General features: G+C 38.3%; 1 protein-coding gene across 1 annotated transcript in view; it reads right to left on the bottom strand.

Annotated features, from left to right (window-relative positions):
• The window catches only part of KIAA0825 (KIAA0825 ortholog), a 241,253-nt gene that overhangs the window by 175,375 nt on the left and 40,315 nt on the right, over window positions 1-25,563 (bottom strand). Inside the window, exons 4-9 of the mRNA XM_086629541.1 lie at window positions 23,381-23,551; window positions 12,115-12,209; window positions 10,139-10,366; window positions 8,892-9,157; window positions 7,488-7,638; window positions 1,346-1,536 (exon numbers count right to left, since the gene is read on the bottom strand). Coding sequence (XP_086485667.1) covers window positions 1,346-1,536; window positions 7,488-7,638; window positions 8,892-9,157; window positions 10,139-10,366; window positions 12,115-12,209; window positions 23,381-23,551 — 1,102 coding nt within the window. The remainder of the gene's footprint in view (window positions 1-1,345; window positions 1,537-7,487; window positions 7,639-8,891; window positions 9,158-10,138; window positions 10,367-12,114; window positions 12,210-23,380; window positions 23,552-25,563) is intronic.

The following is a 25,563-nucleotide window of genomic DNA, read 5'->3' as shown; positions in this document are numbered from 1 at the left end:
TTACCATATTGGTGGATAAGGGAAGATCAAATGACATCATCTACCTGGACTTGTCCAAAGCATTTGACACTGTCACACACGACATCCTTGTCTCTAAACTGGAAAGACATGGGTGTTACAGACGGATCACTCAGCGGATAAGGAATTAGCTGGATGGTCGCATTCACACCATTGTGATTAAAGGTTTGATCTTCAAGTGGAGAGTAGTGATCTACTACCCGATCCTGAGAGGTTGCTATTGCAACCAGCACTGTTTAACATCTTTGTCTGCGACATGGACAGTGGGATCGAGTGCACCCTCAGCAAGTTTGCAGATGACACCAAGGTGTGTGGTGCGGTGGATACGCTGGAGGGAAGGGATGCCATTCAGAGGGACCTTGACATCCTTAAGATGTGGGCTGGTGTGAACCTAACGAAGTTCAACCAGACCAAGTGCAAGGTCCTGCACGTGGTTTGGGGCAATCCCAAGCATAAGTCCAGGCTGGGCGGAGAATGGATTGAGAGCAGCCCTGAGGAAAAGGACTTGGGAGTGCTGGTGGATGAGAAGCTCAACATGAGCCATCAATGTGCGCTGGCAGCCCAGAAAGCCAACCGTGTCCTGGGCTGCATCCAAAGCAGTGTGGGCAGCAGGGCCAGAGAGGTTATTCTGCATCTCTGCTCTGCTCTTATGAGACTCCCCCCTGCAGTGCTGTGTTCAGCTCTGGAGTCCCCAACATCAGAAGGACATGGAGCTGTTGGAGCAGGTCCAGAGGAGGCCACGAAGATGATCCGAGGGCTGGAACACCTCTGCTATGAAGACAGGCTGAGAGAGTTGGGGCTGTTCAGTCTGGAGAAGAGGAGGCTCTGGGGAGACCTTCTAGCAGCATTCCAGTACCTAAAGGGGCTACAAGAAAGCTGGAGAGGGGCTTTTGACAAGGGAATGTAGTGACAGCACAAAGGATAATGGCTTTAAACTGAAAGAGGATAGATTTCGATTAGAGATAAGGAGGAAATTCTTCCCTCTGAGAATGGTGGGGCACTGGAACAGGTTGCCCAGAGAAGTTGTGGCTGCCCCATCCCTGGAAGTGTTCCAGGCCAGGCTGGATGAGGATTTGAGCAACCTGATCTAGTGGAACGTGTCCCTGTCCATGGCGGAGGGTTGGAACTAGACAATCTTGAAGGTCCCTTTCAAGCTAAACTGTTCTATGATTCTATGAATTAAAATGAACATCAGAATACATAAATTATGTCTATCCCCTCCTTCATATGCATTAACATTTAAATTTGAAACAAAGGAGTCCATAACAGAAAACTAAGATTTACTTATTTTTTCATTAAAAGTGTGCATTAAATGTGCAATTGTTACCTGATTTGTGGTGTTCTCTTGTACGTAGGGCAGGCCTGACAATATCTGGAGCACAGCATAGCCAAAGATTGCTCTAGTACATCAGTAAGAATCTCTTGGGCTGTCTTGGGAGGTAGAATAGTCCATAGATCATGATGAAGAGCACAGCAGAAGTAATGCCACATCTGGATAGAGAATGAGCATCTTTCCCCCTAGCAAAACCATGACATATTGAATTATAAAAACACACCTTCTAAAATGTCAATTTAGTTCCTTTAAGTCTAATTAATTCGATCTGAAAGGAAACAGCTGAAGAATTTCAGGCACATGATGACCAAAAGATGGTCCTTGACAAGATGTGAAACATCTTTATTAGCAAGGAAAAGCATGTTCCACTTTAATTACAAAACTAGAGCTCTGCCACAAAACCAAACCACAGCATTTGACATTTTATATGCTTATTAACCAATTCTCAAACCCCATAGTATTATACATCTAGTTTAAAAACATATAGAGTATTCTGTACTCACTAGAATAGTCAGATGATTTTGTCTTCAAAAGACAATAAGTATTTAAATTACTTAGGCATATGTATTTCCCCAGATTCATAAGTGCCACACATAACCGTGATTAGGAAACTTTGGTTATATAAAATGAATATGTAACAAGAGCAGAGAAAAATAACAACTGAACAATTAAACTGATAACAAGATATGTCCAGAATTTTTTAGCAAGATGTTCTTTTCATCTTATAATGGTAAATCATTGAAACCAAACATTTTCTGGGAAGGATTCAGCATCAGTATTAGTATTTCATTGCCTATATAGAACCACCCCAATAAGACACAGAGTCAGAATCACAGTGGTTAATCCATGATATTGTTAAGAAGTACACAGTTCAACTGACATTTAAATATTTCAACTAGTGCCTATTCAGAAAATAGCATTACGATGAAGCTATACCAGAACGAAGACTTCAGTCTTCACTTACCACATTTCAGTGGAGCGGACAAATACTTTAAAAATTTGTGATATTTTAGCATTAACAGAAATATAAAACAACCCCGATATTTAAAACACTGTAAGAGTTTGACAGGCATTCTCTAATAATAAATCCAAATAATCTGGCTTTTTTTTAGACACATTAGCAGATTATTGGAAGTTGACATTATTCAGTATTTCTCTGCCATAATATTTGAGGTGTATTTGATACTAAAAAGTGGTAAATTATGATGAAGTACAAAAGTATCAAACTTGTGACCACTGATACATTGATATAGTCATTAAATTTACGATTGGTGTAGGCATCTCTAAAATCTTGTTTAGGAAAAAAAAAAAAAGAAAAATCATTAAGACATCCAATTTTCCACGTTTCACTAACACAGAGAAAAACATAATACAGGTAAGTTTCAAGAGAAAATTATATGCCTAATTTTCTTCATCCATACAACCTTGGATATTTTACAACTATTTTAAGCATATTTCTACAGGCAAATCAAAAATGATAACTCTGGTATTTTGAACAATCAAGTACTTGACAAGTGTTTCCACACAGGAAAAATAAGATTGTCTTATATTGACCAAAAATTGATGTAATAAAATAATGGACACATTAAAATAATTTCCTATTTTTCTTAAATGAAATAAACTTCAAACATTATTGCATGAAACACTGAAACATCATCATAAGAAAGTACAAATTTACTTCATAAGTCAACTCATAACTCCATAACTTTGCATAACTCCAAAGTTAATAAATTTCTGTAAGTCTAGGTTTCTAAAACATATTACCATAACTACTCTTAAGGTACATTATAGTAGAACTTATGCAGAAATAAACCCCTAACCCTACCCTACAGACATTTTACTAACATTTCCCTTTCTCCACAAAAACATTTCAACTGTTACAGAATAAACTTACCAGGTAAATAATAATTAGTTTGAATGTTTGGAAAATAATTTATTTGTTCACATCTTCCATTTACAAAAAGAAATTTAAAAATTTTCAAAAGCCATGCAGACTTAACAACAAGAAATATAATTCTAAATTGAATTTCTAACATAGGGTATTTTTTTTTAAAGTAACTGAATGTTGGTGTGTTTTACTTTTTAACTATGTAACTATAAACACAAATCGCTTCATTTTTTTTGCTGTATTTAATTTAAAGCAGTAAATTGAATAATACCTTTTTTTCCCAACATTGTATCTTCACTGCAGAAGCAACAGTTTCATTGAAGATTTAAATGAGATTCATTCCCCTTTTCTGACCTGTTTTTCCATTTGTTGTCATTTCTACACAATTCTACTGGCAAACATCTGCTATTTTTGCAGGCTTCGTATCATACAAACAGATGTGAGCTTTTATTTAGCTTATATATCAGGAAACAAGCAGCTGCGCTTTATTACATAAGCCACTCAATATTATCTTTGAACAGACAATTCTTTATTCTTTGACTATTAGAAAACATAAGTTCCCAAAGCTACAGCAGATGTCTGCTACACTAAAAACTCCATTTGAAAACGCAGTCTGCATAGCTGGCCCAGTGGCACAGTGGGTGTTCAGTGCACTCTACCAGCGAGATCCTGAACCTGGAGAGTTTCCTTCCCTGGCAGCTGAGACTCTGAGCGCTGAATGGGACCTGATCTCTTAACAGCTCAGCTCAGATCACACATTACCACAAATCCGCTACTTTTGTCTCACAAAATCTCTGCTTAACTTTCCTAAAAGATACTTAGAATCTTCTGTGATCTCACAGTGATTATAATCTCTGTGTTTACCCTTTAATCATAATTGGTATTTTGGATTTTCTTTTAATTCCAGTTACCACTATTGGATTAGGTGCATGACACAGGGAGGACGGGTAAGCAAGTACTGAAATAGGATATGAAAGTCCAAAAATATTTTAAAATACATTGTTCGTATCTTTAACACCATAGAAAAGTCTTTTATAGAATGTAATAACCATACATTGTGCTACTGAACTTGTTCTCCTCAGATGTTACTATTGTACAAACAAATAAACAAATGGATAGAGGAACTGCAGCTCTGTGGTAATTAAACACAGACACTGTCCCCTGCCTCTTCCTCCTTCCCATTTGTCTTTCAGTGGTTTTGTCCTCTTTCTGGACAACTTGCATATCAAGTTAAGTTAAGCAGTTTTATTAGTCAATATGTCCTTAGTGGGAAATGGGAAGTTCACATATTCTTGCTAACACTTCAATGTCCTATATCACTGTGGAAAAAGAAGAGAAACTTCATGCGATGCCTGAAGTGTAGGATTGCCATTTGGTTTGTAATTAAGCATGCAACACAAGGAACAAAAGGTTTCTTCCTCTTCCTTCTCTACTACTCGTGCACACAAAACCAAAGGGCAGGCATTGTTTTTTCCTTTATGAAACTGCAATTGGAAATTTACAGATGAGGACTGAATCTTTTATAGTTGCATGTAATACCCAAAACTTGGGGCCAAAGGGGGAAGGGTAGTAGTGAGGGTCCTGACCTAAACTAGATTCAAGAGCTAGGCTACTCAAGAGATAAGCAGAAACAGAGAGCCAAGTGCAGCTTCCCCTTAAAGAAGCAAGACCATGATGCTGTTTACAGCAGTGGATCCCACTGAAAACACAGCACAGGCTGTGAGACGCTATCTTGCACAAGTGCCAGTGTGTTCCCATTGAGAGAGGAAAAGCTCCTACCAGAACCTGCTCTTGATGACTGTTAAGGTCTTCTGGTGCCTGGCTCTAAGCTACTCCGGTTTTCTGAGCTCTGCAGGATCTGCATGACTTCAGGGGCAGAGCTAATAAATTGTTCAGCTAATCCATACCCTTTCTTCTTGAGATGTCTATTTCTGGCAATTAGGTTTCCTCCATGGTGAATAGTTATTGGGTCACTAATAAGAAGCACCATACTGACTACAGACAGTGAAGATCATATCATGATTTATCAGTTGCCAAAAGTGACTTCTGGTCTCACATTCAAACAAAAGTAAAACGCTTATTTACTTGTTTTTGAGGGATGGGCACTTTGATAGATTACTCATATTAAGGTCTGCCTGTCCAGTACAGACTTTTGTCACTGACTCAGCAGCTTTTTATATTACATCTGTAAATACATGTATCACACAGAGTTTTCCCTCATGTAAGAATTCTAGAAAATATTTCACAAAAACACTCAAACTCTCTCACACAGCAAATAATATACAGAAGGGCAGGTCTTGTTTGACCAACCTGATCTCCTTTTATGATAAAATGACCTGTTTAGAGGACGAAGGTAGAACTGTGGATGTTGTTTATCTCATTTTTAGCAAAGCCTTTGACACCGATTCCCATAACATTCTTCTGCAGAAGCTGGCTGCCTATGGCTTGGATGGGTGTACGCTTCGCTGGATCAAAAACTGGCTGGACAGCCGGGCTCAGAGAGTGGTGGTGAATGGAGTTAAATCCAGCTGGCGGCCGGTCACCAGTGGTGCTCCACAGGGCTCAGTGTTGGGGCCTGTTCTCTTTAACATCTTTATCAATGATCTGGATGAAGGGATCGAGTGCACCCTCAGCAAGTTTGCAGATGACACTAAATTGGGAGGTAGTGTTGATCTGCCTGAGGGTCGGGAGGCTCTACAGAGGGACCTGGAAAGACTGGATCGATGGGCCGAGGCCAACTGTATGAAATTCAACAAGGCCAAGTGCCGGGTCCTGCACTTGGGCCACAACAACCCCCTGCAGCTTTACAGGCTTGGGGAAGTGTGGCTGGAATGCTGCACAGCAGAGAAGGACCTGGGGGTCCTGGTCGACAGCCGATTGAACGTGAGCCAGCAGTGTGCCCAAGCAGCCAAGAAAGCCAACGGAATCCTGGCATGTATCAGAAACAGTGTGGCCAGCAGGAGCAGGGAAGTGATCATCCCCCCGTACTCAGCACTGGTGAGGCCACACCTGGAGTACTGTGTCCAGTTTTGGGCCCCTCGCTTCAAGAAGGACGTTGAGGTGCTGGAGTGGGTTCAGAGAAGGGCAACAAAACTAGTGAAGGGTTTAGAGAACTTGTCCTATGAGGAGCGGCTGAGGGAGCTGGGACTGTTTAGTCTGGAGAAGAGGAGGCTCAGGGGGGACCTTATCACTCTCTACAATTACCTGAAAGGAAGTTGTAGGGAGATGGGGGTCGGTCTTTTCTCCCATGTTATGAATGACAGGACGAGAGGGAATGGCCTCAAGTTACACCAGGGGAAATTTAGCTTAGATATCAGCAAAAATTTCTTTACAGAGAGGGTTGTGAAGTATTGGAACAGGCTGCCGAGGGAGGTGGTGGAGTCCCCATCCCTGGAGGTGTTTAAAAACCGTGTGGATTTGGTGTTAAGCAATATGGTTAGGGACCCTGACAGTGCAGGGTGAATGGTTGGACTCGATGATCTTGAGGGTCTCTTCCAATCAGATGATTCTATGATTCTATTAGTCTCAGGAAATCTCAGTTATTATTGACAAAAAACATATAATACCTTCCTTCATCTTGAAACTAAGTGAAAATAATTTCAAACAGTATATGTCAGTCTATGTCTGCATTTAACTGGGATGAAGAAAAAAACCCCAATAATATTATAATAATTCACTTGATCCTTAGCGTTTTTTTTCACAGAATCATTAGGACTATAGTTTATGAGAAGACCTGTGACTTCACCTGCAGGTGAAATTGCAGTAGTTATTTCAGAAATATATTGTTGAATGCTGAAGGTAACTATATTGACCATCTTTCTTTGTTACATCCTTCACTCACAAAAGGTGAAAAGGGGAGCCAATAGAAAAGTAAAATCAAAGAATCAGATGAAAAATTTCCAGGAGAAAAATAGCTGTCATCTTCATATGTCACACTTTGTATAAGAAGAAGAGTTAAAATGACTGTGTCTACTGAGTTCTATATAAATGTCTTGAACTTGAAACAATATTTTCTTAAGCAAATGACCATAACACTCCATGGTAATGATTATCTCATCTTTAAATGGCTATGTTTTCCTACAACATTTCTACAGAGCCATTTGCCTGCAACAACTGGTATTTCAAAATAGTAAATTCCAATAATCTTTATGTAAAAATAATGCTGATCTTATGCTTCTAATTAGTCAGAGCTGGCAACTAGCAAACCACATTTTGTAAAAGGGAGGCACAGTAAACTTAACCTCACACCTCATAAAAAGCTTTGCAGTCATCCCAGTGGTGGCTCTCAGCATCCTGTAAAATGCTCGTAGCACAAACTCTGATGCAGTAGTCCGTAACTTGAAACTGGAGAGCGTTGATGAATTCCTGATATTGCTGGACAGGCACTAGGAATAGGGGTCTGTTCAGAGAGAATGATCAAAGAGGCAAAGATTGAAAGGCTGTGCGGTAGGAGGTAACAATCCCCAGTACTGCAAATGGTTTTGATTATTAGGTATCAATCATTCATTTCCTCTTGGTCCTGGAGTCTGAACCTAGCATTCACTTTTGAAAAATATCTGGCCTCTGTTTCACAAGTTCTTTAAATCTATCTGCTCACCTATAAATTCTCATTTAACCAAGCTACTGAGAAATATATTGCTTCATCCTATTTTCTGAGACAAAAGTAAATTTGTTACTCAGTTACTGGGAGATTCTGGGTTGAAGCATAATAGCATCAGCACTGAGTGTGATAAAGAAAACATAAACACAGAGTCCAGAGATTATTTTCCATAAGTATGTACTAAAACTCTTTCATAATACACATAAGTAGAAATATTGAGCAATATTTTGGCTCAGACTTCCCATTCACAAAGATACACTTCATGCAGGAGCCAGTAAAACATCAGCGAGAAAGTAGCTCGACAGCGCATACAACACCTTAGAAATCATACAGTCCTTGAAAATTGCACTAGTTCAGGTGTCTCTCCCAAAAGGTCCAGTTTCTACTTTTAAATTACATGTGGTGAGAAACACATGAACCACTAAAAATATTCCTAGTATCTTAAGTCAAAATCTCCTAAAAGCAGAGGAAATGCAGTTATATTGCTCCCCAGATCAAACCCTGTCTTAGACTTTACACTACTGCTTCATATCTTCTCTAATCTTTATTCTGCATGCAATGAAAAATAAATTCTGAAACTACACTGGATGTATTTATTCACATTTTTGAATACAGACGCTGTAAGGAAAAAGTGCAGGAATGTTAATGTATATTTATACTGTCCTCTAAGAGGGGTATGTGCTAAATCAGATTTTATGAAAATTCAGCTATTGCAAAGGTCAGAAAAGGAAATTAAGGCCTTAGCCCTCTATTATATGAGAGCAGAGTACATTCAGTTCACTGGACAATCCAATTTACTGAAGCTTAATAAATAAAAAATATCGATCTGCAAATCAAATGCAGTTCTTAAACATAAATAATTTGTTTTGCAATGGCTGCTTTAGACTATCAATAGCTTTGACTCAGGTCTTTCCATAAATAGTACATGTAGTACGTATGCTTAAAAGTATGATGCAATCTGGAAAACTACCACCATACTGTATCACCGAAATGGAATGAGGTCTTATATTATACATGTCTGAATTAAACCATTACAAGTAAAAGTGACTCACTTTTTGCTCGTTTCTCTCATTACATTGCTATACACTGTAAAATGCTGAAAGACATATATCGCTGTGGAAAGGGCAGCATACAAGTCTTGCAGGGGAGCTTTGGAGGGAACATCTTTGCTTTTCTCCTCTAGTCTTGCCAGGACAGCTGTTGCCACTTTGCTGCAGGCCTCTACAAAGTTTGCCCTAATTTCCTGAAGAGAATCATCTCTGCATGCCAGAGCCAATGGAAGCAATGTGTCAAGTTCTTCCAAGATGTCAGAACAAAACTGAGAGAAATAAAGGTGGCATCAAGTTATTTGTATTCTGACAGCACTGTTTAATTTATACGCACTAGGGTCAGATTCTTGAATAATGAAATTGGCATAAAACATAAATACATTAAATCAGCTTTACAAACATTTCCTTCAGTTATATAGGAGAGAAACATTTATCTACAGTAAATGAATTATTATTTCATTCTTTCTTGCTTTAAAGCTGCATAGTACGTATTGGGGAAAAAAAATTAAAACCATCTTACGCTAGCAATGCCTTCATTTTGTTTATGATTTCATCAGCTGTACATTCAAAGCATAAGGTTAATTCCTTGTAAACAAAGACACTTTTCTAAACTAATTTATTCTGGAAAATATACAAACACATTTCTTAATACTGAATTGGAAAGCAAACTTGTCATCTCTTAGTATACTAATTCGTACATCGATCTCCCTAAAATGATATCCCAAAAGCTTATGTGTTATTTTAAGCAACAGTTGCGAAGCTTACTAAATAAAAAAAAACTTTCAAACACATCTTCTCTCAGAAAAAAAAAATAATTAATTGTCAGAAATGACCTTTCAGCCAAATCAAAGAACTCTAATTTGGCCGTATTATTGGTTATGCTGATTAGTTAAATGGCATGTCTCAGGACATGAATACAGGAAATCCCTTTATAGCTATGCTTCAAAGCTTTCAGTATTTTCCCACCAAACCATCTGGTGACAGAGCAGATACTAATCAGAATGCTTTAGAACTTTTTGGATGAAAACAATAATGCCAGCGAAGTTTAGAAGTTAATTCTTTCAACTATAGACCTTAGGCTATTGTATAAAGCTGTGTTCAGCCTCATATTGTAATGCCTCTCACTGTCTTCTTAATTCCATGTATATAAGATATAGAATATTAATGGTACTGTAAGTACTTCAAAGTGTAGATGGCAAACAGCCTTGGCATTCTGTCTCCCCTCAAACTTTAGATCTTTTGATACCTGCCTTAGCAATTCGTTTTGGTTGCTCCTCCTGTTGGACTGCTCCGCAGGACTCCCTCATTTGCTGGTTGTTTACAAGACTCATTGCATAGCCTGCAGCTGAAAACTCTTCTTTCTGCTCATGTTGAAGAATTTTAGTTGAAAAATCCTCAACTGCTATTGTTATACAGTGAGCCACAGAAGAAGACAGGTCTTTAAATGCATTTCTCCAGCCAAAATTCAGCAGAATAGGCTGAAATACATATTTGCATTAAATCAATCCAAATTCGTTATTGTGTGTTATTGTCTGAAACTTACAGGAACATTCATAATTAAATTAAAGGACACCATCATCTTTGGAAATTCACTTTAATAACTTAAAATATAGTCTTCTAGCCTTGAAATCTTATTAAAAGCAGCAAATACACTCACCAAAAATGAACATGCATAACAATATTAAATCTGTCATCAAATTTTTAAGAAATACATTTATAAAAAAAATGTTTAAACAAGAGTGGTTTTTAATAGCCATACTTCATCTTTACATTATTTATAATCTTTAATGGAATCTATTTAACAAGGTCAAATACATTTGTAACCATTTTCAGTAGCTTAACAAGTAATTCAGCAATGGATACCCTGTAAAAATTTTCACTGCAAGGTAACAACTGGAAGCTACTAACCATGAATATTAATGGAAAACATTTAGAGAAGCTGGTTTCAATACAGCCATGCTGGATTTCACTTCTCCAGAGCTGGATTTAGCAAAGATTAAAATGTTTAAATAGAGATTTCTCATTTTTAGCCAATATAAGCTTTTACTATGCTTTACATCAGTTCTCTGCTTTCTATAAACAGAGACTTCTGAAGTTATCTGAAGCATAACAGTTGTGAGAAGGAGACACAGTAGGACATCGTTTCTTTTCCAGTAGTTTTCCTTTGCATTGCTCACGTGACTTAGAGCAGACTTAAATCTTACCAGAAGTGGCCAATTGGGAATTGCACCACTGTAAGAGAAATATTTTAATGACATAAGATGTACAGTAAAGATCCCCACTATGAGAGCATAGTAGGAGAAAATAAAAGCAGGATTCCTAACAAGTTGCAGCTATAAAAATAAAGTGGAAGACAATGAAGGGCTATGAAGTGGAGCCCTTCCAGCTTACTCCAAAATTTAGAAGTTGCCTCCTCCTTCCTTTCCCCTTCCCCACTCCCAACCCTAACTCCAGTGAGCACAGAGGTAGGCCTCATGGACACCCATTTTTTCTTTTTTTTTTTTTTTTTTTTTTTTTTTTTCAAAAATCTTGAGTCAAGTAAAGCTCAACCTTCTCAAAATATTGTTCTTCGTGATCTATAAGATATAGAAACAATAGTTTTACAAACTGATTCAAAGCACATTTTAAAAAGTCATTTCAGCATTAAAACTGAGCCACTAGGAAATTAAATTCCACTATCACAAAGTATCAGACTTGTTAGGGTATTTAGGTCCCATAAATTCAACAATAAAAATCTGTTTAGTAGTAAAAGGAAGCCAGACAAAAACTTAATCCTGTACATACATTCTACAAAGAATAATGCTTACTGCACAGTAGTTTGTTGGCATCAAAGAAACTGGACACCATGTGAGTACTTATCCCTATAGGAAGCATCATTATGATCAACTGCTAAGAACTTGATAGATTTTTTTTAAGATTCTCCTATATTTGAGAATATATTTAATACTGAAGAAAGCTATCATATTTCAGCATTTTTTTACTATTTTGTTATGAAGTATCTTGTACTTCTCATATTAAATCCGTTCTGTAATTAAATCTTAAATAGCAACCACTTCAAGAACGCCATAAGATTTTATTCCATCTTAACTGAGACTTTGCACCTAAAATTAATTGCAGTGGCTAAATAATGGCAATGGGTGTTTATAATGAACACAATGACAGACTACACTGGAGACACAGACAAAAGAAAATCCCCTACAAAGTGTAAGACTCTTTTCTCACTCACCTCTTCTACCTGAAGTAACTGTTCAGGAAGCACACTGGTTTCTTTTGCTCTAGTTTCTCCTATTAAAAGCTCCCCACCAGCTTTCTTCAGAACTCCTGCACAGTATGATAAAAGGGATCAAAGTTAAGATTAATTCCGTAGAAGAGTCAGCAGCCTACAACACCTTCTGATATATCAATATGAAGCATAAAAAAACCCTCAACAAGATGTAGGGGAATACTAATGTTATGATAAAGTCAAATTCGGGTTATACACAGCTCCCTTTATATAACATGATGAAATCCACATCCCATTGTATTCATATTTTATACAAACGCACACATAATGTGTAAAATATAGTTCCTTTTGTCATTAATTCATTTTTATACTGATTGTGCAGTCACCTGTTCCTAGGGAGAACAGATAAGGTTAGAACAGCTGTGTAGAAATTAATTTCTATTCTTTGTTCAATAAATTATACGAATTGCACACTAATGTATTTTTATAGTTTTTACTTATTTGGAAACGCCAATATGATAAGAACAAAAAGACAGTTAATTAGTACAGTTATTATAAGCAAAATAATAGTGACAGGAACAAGAACAAGTGAAACTCCTTAGGAAGGGCTGGTACAAAGCTCACTCATGAATCTTGCAGTAACGGAAATATTGCCCCAGTTTTGACAAGGACAAACCAACATCCAGGGTAGATATCACTTTCATCAATGTTTCAAGCAATCCAGGAGTTTCCTGGAGTGCACTGATGATAACTTCCTCCTCCAAGTGACAGAGGAGCCAATGAGGAGAGATGCTGTGCTGCATCTCATACTCACCAAAAAAAACCCAGAGATTGTTAGGAACGTGAAAGTCAAAGGCAGTCTTGGCTGCAGCCATCATGAGATGATCGATTTCAGGATCCTGAAGGTAGGAAGGAGGGTGAAAAGCACGCTCACAAGCCTGGACTTCAGGAGAGCAGATTTTGGCCTCTTCAAATATCTGCTTGGAAGAGTCCCATGGGATAAGGCCCTCAATGGAAATGGGGCCCAAGAAAGCTGGTTAATATTCAAGGATCACTTCCTCCAAGCTCAACAGAGTTGGAAAAAAAAATGCCAGGAGGCCTGCATGGATGAACAAGGAGCTCCTAACTAAACTCAAACTCAAAATGAAGCCTACAGAGGATGGCAGCTAGGATGGATAACCTGAGTGGAACACAGAAACAATATCTGAGCATCCAGGGATGACATTAGGAAAGCTAAAGTCCAAATGCAACTAAATCTGGCCAGGGATGTCAAAGAGAACAAGAAAGCCTTCTGTAAGTACACAGGTGACAAATGGAAGACCTGGGAACACATGGGCCTATCGCTTAATGAGACAGGGGACCTGGTTACACAGACATGGAAAAGGCAGAGGTACTGAATGCCTTCTTTGCCTTGGTCTGCGCTAGCAAGATCAGTCTTAAGGAACCCCAGGTCCCAGAGACCAGATGGTGAGGTTGGAGGAAGAAAGATGTCTTCTTGAAGGAAGATCAGGTCTGGCAATACTCAAGCAAACTGGATATACCAAGCCCATGGGCCCTGATGGGATGCACCCACAAGTGCTGAGGGAGCTGGCAGATGTCATTGAAAGGCCACTCTCAATAACCTTTGATCAATCATGGCAAAAGGGAAGTGTCCAAAGACTGGAGGAAAGCAGATGTCATTCTGTCCTGGTTTTAGCTGGGACAGAGTTAGCTCTTCTTTTTAGCAGCTAGAAGAGCTCCGTGTTTTGGTTTTACTCAGAGGCTCACTCTGAGAAGAAAGTTGATAGCAAGCTGATGTTTGTAGCTTTTCAGTATGCCATGTCCTGGCCTGAGTGCAGAAGCACGGCGGGATAAGAGGGGAGCATAGCCGGGACAAGAGGGCCACGATTCCCCTTGTGATTTGTGGTGGAACTTAAGATTGAGGGCCAAACTGGCCAATTAGTATTCCATATCATCCAGCGTCATGCCCAGTATAAAAGTGAGGGTCAGCCGGACAGAAGGGCTTTTGCGCTTTGGCTCTTTCGCCGCTTCTGCTCTTTTGCGCTTCTGCGCTTTTGCTCTATTGCTTCCGCGCCGCCCTCCCCCCCCACCCCGCCCCAGTACTCCCACTCTCAGAGTACTCTCTCTCTCTCTCTTCCCCTCTCTATTTCGGGGCCTCGCGTTCGTCCGAGATTGCAGCTTCGGGACGAGATGGGCTGCGGATAAGACGGGGTGGTGAGCATCTACACTGTGTATTAAACCATCTGTATTAAATTGTTCTTATCTCAACCCACGGGTTTCCTGTTTCTCCTTTAATTCTCTCCCTTATCCCTGGGGCTGGGGGAGGGTGAGTGAACGACTGTGGGTGGGTTTGGTTGCTGGAGCAGCCTCACCCACGACACATTCCTGCCTTCAAGAAGGTCAATAAGGAGGACTTGGGGAATCACAGGCCAGTCAGCCTCAACTCAGTCCCTGGTAAGGCGATGGAGCAGCTAATCCTGGAAACCATTTCCAGGCACATTACAGACAAAAAAATTGATCCAGAGTACTGAGCACGGCTTCACTAAGGGGAAATTATGCTTGACCAAGTTGATAAACTTCTATGAAGAAATAATTGCCCTGGTAGATGAGGGGAGGCAGTGGATATTGTCTACCTGGACTTCAGTAAGGCCTTTGACACTGTCTCCCATAAAATCCTGCTATGGGACAAGCTGTAGACAAGCTCTTGATGTATGGGCTAGACAAGCAGACAGCGAGTTGGGCTGAAAACTGGTTGAATAGCCAGGCTCAGAGCGTGGTGATCAGTGCCACAGAGTCTAATCGGAGGCCAGTAACTAGTGCTCTATCTCAGGGGCCAATTTTGATCCAGTCCTGCTTCACATCTTCATTAAGCACCTGGATGATAGCGCACAGTATACCCTCAGCCAGTCTGCAGATGACACCAAACTGGGAGTAGTGACTGATACACCAGAGGATCACGCTGCCATCCAGAAGGACTTCAACAGGCTGGAGAAGAGAGCACACAAAAGTTCAACATGGAGAAGTGCAAAGTCTTCCACCTGAGGAGGAATAACCTGGGGGCCACTCAGCTGGAAAGCAGCTTTGCGGAAAAAGGTCCAGGTGGACACCAAGTTGAACACGAGCCAGCAATGTGCCCTTGCTGCAAAGAAGGCTAATGACATCCTGAGCTGCAATAGACAAAGTATGGCCAGTAGGCCCAGGGAGGTGATCCTTCCCCTCTACTCCGCACTGGCGAGGCCCCACTGGAGCACTGTGTCCAATTCTGGGATACTTAGTACAAGAGAAACATGAACAGATGAGAAAATGCCCAACAAAAGGCCACGAATATGATTAAGGGACTGGAGCATCTTACACAGCAAGAAAGACTGAGAGTACCGTGACTGTTTTAGCCTAGAGAAGAGAAGGCTTGGAGAAGGAACGTTGGAGACACAGGAGGTTACCTCTGAACATCAGGAAACACTTTTTTCCTGTAAGGGTGCCTAAGCACTGGAATAGATTGTCCATAGAGGCTATGGAGTCTCCATCCTTGGGGATACTCAAAAGCTGTCTGGATTTGATCCTGGGCAACTGGCTGTGCATGGTCCTGCTTGAGCAGAGGTTGTTGGGCCCGAAGACCTCCAAATGACCTTTCCAACCTCAACCATTCTGCAATTCTCTGAGTCTGTGTTTCAAAAGGAATATGAGAATAAAACTAAACAATATGGTACTTTTAAAATCCGTCTCCTAGCATAAAGCTGGTAAACAACACAGGTGCAGATATTCCTAATTTGATGTATCTCATGTGAAATTTAAATGAAGAAGTTTTAAATGATTAGGCATTGTCAAGCATTGTTCAAGAGTATCTTCTAAGCATAAATTAACAGGTCTTCAGTTACCATGGTACACACAGCCAAAGTTTAAAGAGCTTTTACCCTTCTATTTGCACATACATAAGATTTCATTTACCAAAGCGGATTTTATCTTCCCCTAAACAATTCACTCTCTGAAAATGAACACTTCACTTTTCATACACCTACACGGCCTTCTAAAGCTTCAAGGTTTTTGCAGATTTTTTTCCCAGGCCCAGTTTTCATCTGCATTTTCAAAAGACATCAGGGAAAAACAGATCTGAGTTGGGAAAAATGAAAGATAAAACGGTAGGGTACAAAACCAGAAGAGACTAACCAGGTCATCTACCTCCCTGATTATTCAACATATGTTACAGTCAGAACTATAAACTTCCTGCTTTTTTCAACATGTTTTCAAGTACTTTATGATGAAGTTTCCTACACTTTAGAAATTACTCCAGAATGAAAAATAAAAATCTAACTGACTGGATATTTTCCCTCTTTTCTATTCTGCATTTTCTACTTTAACTTTGCTGTGTTTTTCCTTGCAATTCTCCTTTTTTACAGACATAACATCTGATTCTAACTATAAGCACAACTGAACAGCTATATGTCCACGTTCTCTTATTGTCACTACTTAGATGAGCTGGTTATAATTTTTTATACGAAAACATTAAAGAAAGCCTTTAATATTTAATGTTAAATCTTTGCATGGAATTGCTGCCTTACCCGTTCAGAACTCACAGCTGAAGTAAACAGGTATCTAGCTGATGGTAGGTTTGTGTCTCCAGGACCAGAGGCAAAGAGCTGAATGATGCTTCTGCCAGCATCAGTCACTTTAAAGGCTCCTTCATTTCTAAATTAACAGGTTCTACTAGGTCTCCCCACCTTCTTTTCTAACAGCCTAGGCACTCTTGCTCTGTATTCATATACACCGATCTCTGTATTCATATACACCAATTGCATGCAGGCTCACACATATACAAAACTTTTTCTGGTCTTCCCAAAGAAGTTGCAAGGTCAAGTCTCCTATCTTCTACGGAGCTCCTTTGGTTTCCCAAACTTTTGCTTTTCCCAAATCTCATCTAGGTAAAGTTGGAATTAATCTTCAATTTAAGCTCCAGCTAGCAAGGGCTCCCTTCATGTTTTTCATTGATCATTGCACACTGGTCACAGCCTCTTCAAAGTTTCTCCACTTCAGATGCTACCACATCCTTCCTCTCAAACATTGTTTCCACAGAGACACATATCAAATTACCCCCTTCCCGTCCTGCCACTTCTCTTCTGACTGTCTTGCCCTACTCAGCAAACTTCCCTGGGAAATAAAAGTGCAGCTTTATTCCAGAGACTGGTACAGCTGCCATAGTAAAGCTACTCAGCCCAAATCAGTTTGCCATTGCAAACAGGAAGGCAGGCAATGGGATAGAGGAAGCATCTCTACCTAGACAGTCATAGTTTTCTCCACAAATTCTTTGACTCCTCTCTTATCTCAAATTGCAAACCTCACACTCCATTTGCACAGACAGACAGAAATGTATGCAATCCTTCTCATATGGCTGCGTAGAGGAGACAATTTGCAGAAAGAAGCGCATGTCATGAAAGAAGAAGACGGAGGCTGAAGGACAACTTCTCAGCTTTTCACACTTGCTCCCTCTCCAGATCATGTTCCACACCTCCAACTTTCTTGATTATTAGGGAACATTGGATTAATCACAAACCCTTGCTATATCTTTCTCGAAATTTATGTTCTACAAACTTGATAAACTTCTCATACATTGTGTACTTCCCTCACTTTACCATCCAGGCAGCTGAATCATTTTGATAGTAAATAATCAGAACATGATTATATCAAGTGCTTCACTTAAAATCAAAACTCTTCAGCCAGCTTTCCTTATGTTTGTTAAAATTTTTCTGGGATTATTCTTCTCTTTAAAGTAAATCTTTTTGCCTATGTTCCCTCTGTCTTCAGTGTATTCAATGCTTTCTCCAATTCAGTATTTTTCTGGTTTTGTAATGATGACTACAGTGAGACCTCTTGCATTGTTAATATAATTCTTTTTCTTCCTCATAAGAAGTTCTATTAAACTATTGTTTCTATAGAATTCCACAGCTTTCTTATCTTTTTCATAGCGTTTAGGGCCATAAGAACAGCCATTGTGACATCATCTTGTATGCAGCATAGAATAGCAAAGCATCAAAGAAACCTTTCGTATGACAGCTGTGAATAAGGTAAGTGCCATCAAAATGTCTTACTAGTTGGACTAAGCTGGCTCAACCAGAACTTGTATTGAAACTGTACTGGAAATAATATGTCTTGTAGAAATGGGAAATACCACTGTCCGAGAAACAGAAATAAGCAAAAGAAACAAAAAATATTTGACTAGCTGTAGTTCAAAAAACCTTCTGCTTTCTACCTTCAACAATGGACTTTTTTGTACTATCCAGAGCAAACTGTAACAACACAAATACAAAAAACCATACATCTGAAATCAAACTCCCTCGTAATGTAAATTCCATCTTCGCTTTCGATTGATCTGCTGAAGCTATATATTTCTTAAAGAAGCTTCTTGAACATCTTGCTTTAAGACTAAAACAAATGCCACACCTTTCTTTCCTGAATCTTTACAACTTCAAAGTCTATTAAGACGTTGAACCTCATAAATTTAATTCCACACTCTTTTTATTACACTTTCCAGAAATGGGTATAGAGTAAAGGATTTCTTCTTATGCTGTGAAGGAAAGACCTTTGCAAATCTTCCCAGTCCCCTGAGGCAAAGTTTGTAAACCTAAGGGCTTGACAACTTTGCCCACAGTGTTTTCAAAGAGCTCCACTGGAAAAAGCTTTTCTTGGTACTCATTATCTGATCTGTCCAAAGTTCACCTTTCTCACTGCAATGGAACTAAAAAGTGAGAGACAGATAAAAGTATGTTAGATGTTTTTGATTTTTCAGAAGTCTCAACAAGAGGCTTCTGAAAAGCCAGAGGGAAGAGAAATCTACCTTAAAGATAGGAAGAGAATGCAATTTGGCAGGACTCCAAACCAAATCTCCTGCTTAACCCTTGACTGCAGCTGAATGTTCCAGATTCCTTCAAAGAGAACAACTCCTGTGATGCTGCACGTACTAGGTATGTCAGAACACCTCAGGAATTTCAACTGAATATGAAGAGAGAAGTAGACTATCTCATCGCAGTAGAAATGACAAGGTACCTGCAGAAGAAAGGGTTAAATGCCTAATCAAGAAAAAATAGAAGGTGGTTACTCCTTTAATTTTCTGAAACCTGTTGCTTGTAATGGAACAAAGCGAGGTTACACAACATTGAGAATAAATGTTCTGTAAATGTTAGAAAAATATGGATACGTCTCCTCAGAAAGGTAGAGTAGCAATCTTTACCTTTTTAGCCACACAGCCTTTTGTTCAGCGATGGAACAAAACCACATCATCATTTACTTGTCCGAAAGCTTTTCATAATTTTCTCCTTTTATTTGATTTAAGAGAAAACTTGAACACCACACTGGTAGTAGACAAAAAGTGTATTTATACTACTTTTTAAAAAATTGTGCTTAGGTAACATAAATATAATCTGAAATCAAGCGCAAAACTTGGCATGTACATACTGCTCATTGAGGAATAGATGTTAAGTTAGGGCTGGTAAAGGAAAGTCAAAAATAAAATCAGAAAGAACTGGATGGAGAAAAGAGAAAAGAAGTTAGAGTGGAAAATGCAATCCATATAATTTTTTTTCAATCTATGCAAAACAATTTGGGAAAACTGAGGATTCTGAATATATTCTAGAAGATGTCAGATGCAGAATTCTCAAACTGAACTCAGCAAACTATCCATATCACCTAAAAAAAATCTCCACATCCATCTCCCTACAGAGTTCACTCTGGTTCACTGTTTCCTTTGGTGCTATTGTCTGCCATGGGGTTACCATCAGAGAACACTGGTAGGCAGTACTTCCCTCTAACATCTATTTTCAACCACCTAAATTGGTCTTCATAGGATTCCATTGTGCACACTGCAAAGAAACTTGTCTTGTTGCCAGATAGAACTGTGAACTACATGTCTTTCTTTTCTTCACTGTTCTTTTTTTGGTTCACAAGCAACCTCCTACCAAACGCAGAATCCGCAGAAGAGACTACATCCAAGCGATAATGCAATGAAAAAGTATGAAGAGAAGCCCAGGTGGCCACCTTGCAAATTTCCAATGTGGAAGCCTTCGACCTCTCCGCCCAAGAAGCAGCTATAGTCCTAGTGTAATGAGCTTTACAAACCCTGGGAGCCTCTTTACCCTTAACTACATACGCCTCCCTAATACAATCCCTTAACCATCTAGCTAAGGAACTCTTAGAAGCCATTTGACCCCTCTTAAGACCCCCTAAGAGTACAAACAATCTGTCAGAAGATATGAAATCTTTGATTCTTCTGTGATAAACCCTAAGTGTTCTTCTTACATCCAATTTATGCAGCCATTGCTCTTTGTCATCGCTGGGTTTAGGGAAAAATGAGGGCCAAGAAACCATCTGGTTTAGATAAAACTCAGATGCCATCTTTGGGACAAAAAAAAATTTTAAAAGAGGAACCATCCAAAGAACTACTTTGTTTCTGATGGAACTTTACAGATGTTCTGTATATCAAGATTGAAGTACCATGGGATATGCTGAACAAAAATCAACTAAAACTGCCATTGAAACAGCTATACACATAAACGCAACACTTGACACAAGCACATGAAAAAACATTATTTTTGTTGCATCTCTGCATGAGCTACACAGATTAATAGGCTCCCGTGAATACTAAAAGCAACCAAAAAGAAAAGGAAGCAAGTGCAAGGTTCCAATCTATGTGATGCCTAGGGAAACTTTAGCTCACTTGGATATTAGCCTACCTTTTCTGAATTGGCCAGCTTCCCTTAATTTACCAGCAGTACTACTTGCAGGGGACTGATACTTCAGATATGCCTACACTGCAGTGACTGCAGGGTAGTCTGGATGCACCACACTTAGCTTTAAACCATGGAGAAAGGGAAGGGGTAACTGTCTAGCAACAGCAGCACACAGTTCAATCTGGGATAATTTGCTCTGCTTCCTAGGCTGGTTCTGCAGCCTGTGCTGCATTGTACAGCTGATACTGGTACCTAAGTTAATTTAAAGCTGCTTTGGACAGATCTCTACTCTACATTCCGTTAAATTACGCAAGATTTCTATTAAGAAGGCTTCTAAATAAGTACAGAAGATGGCTGTTATATTTTCTAGTCACATATTATAATGTGTTCTGATGAAAATAAAGCAAGGATTCTAATAAATCATTCTTATCAAAACTCAGCCTTCATCAGTGAAAAAATAAGATTATTAGCCCAATATAGGACATTAACAGAGAAAATTGTAAATCCCTTTTGGTACTTAACAGAACCTGGAACTACTGGGAACATGGCTCTCATTCTCCCATATCAAATCATCTTTCACTTCATCACTACAACTGAGATTTCTGACAATATGAAGCAAAAATAACACCAATAAACCCGTCTTCTAACCACACTTTCCAAAAAAAAAACTTCTCTGGCTATGTCTTCTCTTGACGTATGTTCCCGAAATTGATATAACTGAGCAAAGTTTTGTGAATAAAACCACCTGATCAGAATAGCAACACTAAAAACAAAGGTATGTCTGATGACTTCACTAACATCATCTGTAAAAAATGTACATCCACCTGTGTTTCAGGGTAACAGTCTTTTTATGGTTTCTTTAGAACAGGCCTACTATGCAGAAGCTTACCTCCTACAAGATCTAGCAACATTCCCCATTCAGATTTGATTAAGTAGAGGTATCATTTAAGAACCTGCTTGCTACAGACATGATTACTATAAAAGAATATTCCTCAAAGAAAAAGACAACGCAGTTTTGAGGAACAGTTCTGAATGTAATTAAGCTCAGAGAAATGCCTGCAGGATAAAATCCTAAATACGCTTCCTGGAAAGTTAAGTATTTCTAGTTAACATTGCAATCTTTAACTTTTCTGAATTGTTGGAGATCACATGTCTTAGAGAGTAGTCAGTTAAACATGTCAAATAAATTTCCTGTTCACAAGTGTTAATTTTTTTTTTCATTTTGTCACAGAATATACAAACAAAAAGAACAGTTAAAATTACCCTTACTGAACGTATATCCTATACTCCACATTACCCCTATGAGAGGTTTACTGTAACACCTCTTTGTAGGATCAAGGCCATAAAATGTAAAACACAGTCTATAATAGCTTAACACTTTTTGAGAGCTAGTAAAACTGAGAGATTAAAGGAGGCAGAAATACATTGAAACCAATAGCAATAACGGAACCCCAATGCAAATTTTAGTTGAGCTTTGAAGTATATTCTAAAATACATACGTTAACCTGTACTTTTTTACGTCAGAGCGTCAGTGATTCAGCTGAAGAATCCATCAACAAAACGTGTACCTCGGAACTCTTCTTATTTAATCATTCTTTATTTTTTATCAGTTTAGCATTTTGAGACCACATTCCCAAAACACCTTTTTTCTTTGCCTGCAGCTTGATTACAGAGATATCGAATATTTGACTCCACCTATCCTCTCTCCCTAAGCAGCCTGGCCTCATTTCTGGTCTGATCCTTTCCAGCAACATAATCAAAGCTCTTGAAACCATCTGCTCCCTGGTGACCTGGAATCCCTCTACTGGCAGAAGTAGCAGAGTAGTACATGTATGAGCATAATGTGACTTGGAAGGTGTTATTCACCTGAATTTTCAAGATTTCAGGTTTTCCTCATTATGACATGAATGCAACTAGGTGAAAAAGAGAGTGAGCTTAGAATCTAAAGCAAATGCAAACTTCGGGCTTGATCATGAAGAAGTTTACTTCCTGATTTAGAGCCTACATCTATAAAATACCCACTGAACCCAGTGGGATAAGCATGATAGTAAACATAGTACATATTAGTAAGTGTTTGTGAGAACTATAGGTTAAGGCAGGATTATATACTAAAACACTTAGTTGCATGTATACTAAGACTAAATGTTCAAGTCAGTGTTTTCCTCTCTTGAAAATGGCAGCTTTCAAGCATAAGTTCAGAAACAGCCACATTTTCAAAGAATTCAGACTCCATGTATTGTTTTGTCCTATACGAAACACAGGATTTTATAGATAATTCAATAGGAGATACTATGTTACAGTGTTTGATAGTTTTTCATTATGATTCTCCATCAATAACTACTGTACATCACCTCTTTACACACAACTATCAGTTCTTTTCCACAAGTCATTGTGCTCAAATGTAAAGCTGCATATTTCAAAAAGATTTTCAGTGATTATGGTAATAAACTTGTTTATAGAATATGTGACATAAATTGGTAATTAATGTTGAAAATCATATAAAATTATCCTTTTGCACAAAGTAGAATCAATAAATAAGGAAATGCGTTAATTACCTTGAACATTCTTGTTCTTCTCTGTAAATGAAGGCACCAACAGAATTTCTGCAGAGAGCTCTTCTATTTTTTCTTCCATTAATAAAAATAGTTTGACAAGTTCAGAAAGACATTTGAGTTGATACAATGTTAAGCAGAAGTTCCTTCCTTTTTTGTGGTATTCTTGGGAGGCTGTTCAAGTAAAATGATAAAATATCTTTCACTATTGCTTAAAAAATGATCCTGTAAAACTGTTTACATAAGAAAATATAATATATCAAGTAATTTCACTTTTGTCATAGCATAATGTGTCTTTTCCTCTCTATAAAATACTGTTAATGTTAGTTCGTCCTAAATCATCAGCATTTCTCAACTGTCTGTGAAGTTACAACTGAATTCCAGGTTTTGTTATTCATTAACTGGATTTTTTTCCAAGCAACAGATCTACTCAGATACCTTCTTACCTGTGTTTTTTTTTACAGAAAAAACACTGTGTTGCAAAAACTGATTGAACAAAAGGAAAAAACCACGTCATTACTATACTCTAATGGTTTGGGACATCACATCACTATACTGTCACTCTGCAAGTCACCTTGTCTGTTTAACAATCTCCTAGCACAATACAGTTGATGAATATGACATTTGAGTGAAAAGAAACATCAATCTAACGCTCCACAACTTTAAATATGTGGGGTTTGAAAACAAGTGAGACTGTCAGTGAACAAATATCAGCAAGTATTATACCTATAAGCATTTGGTATTTAAAAGAAGAAACCGAACATTTTATTTTGAAAGGTTAACACTGGTAATCATAACATATAATCATGTCACATCAACCAGAGAACTCTGATTTGAGCACAGACTATAAAAGACTGTGAGCTGTTTCCAATTCAGTATTACCAAACCACATGGTTTTAAGTATTTTATTTTTATAACTTCTTTAAATGTAACAAATTTCACTTCTATGCAAATTGTGGTGAGCTGATATCATGCTCCTCTGCAGTTCTGTTGCAGATGTAACATCAGTAGAACAGTTGATGTAGAAAGTGTCAAAGTGAGAGCCAGAGTAGTTTGAAAGGGAAGCTCTGAAAGACGAAAACAAATAGAAATTGATTGAAATGTACTTTTATGTGTCAAATCCCTCTTACCTTTGTAATTTTGAAGTACTCAGTACCTCCCTTTTTCCTCAAAGTTTCTACATATTTTTTTAGGTGTTCACAAATTACCTTTAAATAGACATAGATCTAAGTAGCAGAGCTGAGCTCTGAATACAAATTCTCTAATTTGCTATTCTACTTTTGCAGCCTTAGAGATTGAACTGCGTTTTGCATCCACATTCGAATTTCCTCAAAGTTCCAAACAGATGTATTCATGCCAGTCCCTTGCATTTCTAAGAATGGCAAAAGAAAGTGTTATGCATAATTGCCTCTGTTAGTGCCTTTCTTCTCTGAATAACAAGTAAATAATATCTGTATCACTAGATTTCCAATCTTAAATCTTAAACTTCAAAAAAAAAGACATTCTGCTATTCAGAGAGTTTTTCTCATTTACCTGAAAATCAGATAACATAAACTGAGCTTAACTGACATGAAATGACTGCTTGAGTCTGCAGACAGCCAGAAATAACAGATCCAAGATGCAACAACTACAAATCACACCATAAAAAACAATGGAACATTAGCTCTGTCTCCTATAATTGGAAAACTTTATGATGGTCCTGCCCTCTCTCTTGAGAGACAAAGAAACCTTCAAATGATGTGATTGCCCCAAGCAATATTGGCCTTGTTAGATTGCAAGGAAGTGGACATAGAATCCAAAGGTAGGCCACAGTAATATTAATTTTATAATATATTACCAAACTCAGAAAAAAGTCAAAACTTTAATTTTTACTTTCAATGACTACACAAGGTATATTTCAGCTTGACGCTGAAAATATTAAATTTAAAGAACACTTTTTCATGCCATTAAGAAGTTGTTTAATATATGACAAAGCATATTACATTATACGCAAATGAAGGCCTATACAATTATCAGAGTAAAAGCTTACTATTTAATATTACATATGTTCTACAAATGTTTAGAAAAGCCCTTCAGACTTCTAGGTTGTGAACTATAGACAAACTTCTAGATGGTTGAAGGTAGTGAAGAATACTGGGTTAATTTCATGGCTGACATAAAACCTTGATATAAAATTGAGAAAAAAA

The sequence above is a fragment of the Tauraco erythrolophus genome, chromosome Z, assembly GCF_009769465.1.
Source record: "Tauraco erythrolophus isolate bTauEry1 chromosome Z, bTauEry1.pri, whole genome shotgun sequence".
NCBI lineage: Eukaryota > Metazoa > Chordata > Aves > Musophagiformes > Musophagidae > Tauraco > Tauraco erythrolophus.
This window is presented reverse-complemented; position numbering and strand designations above follow the sequence as displayed.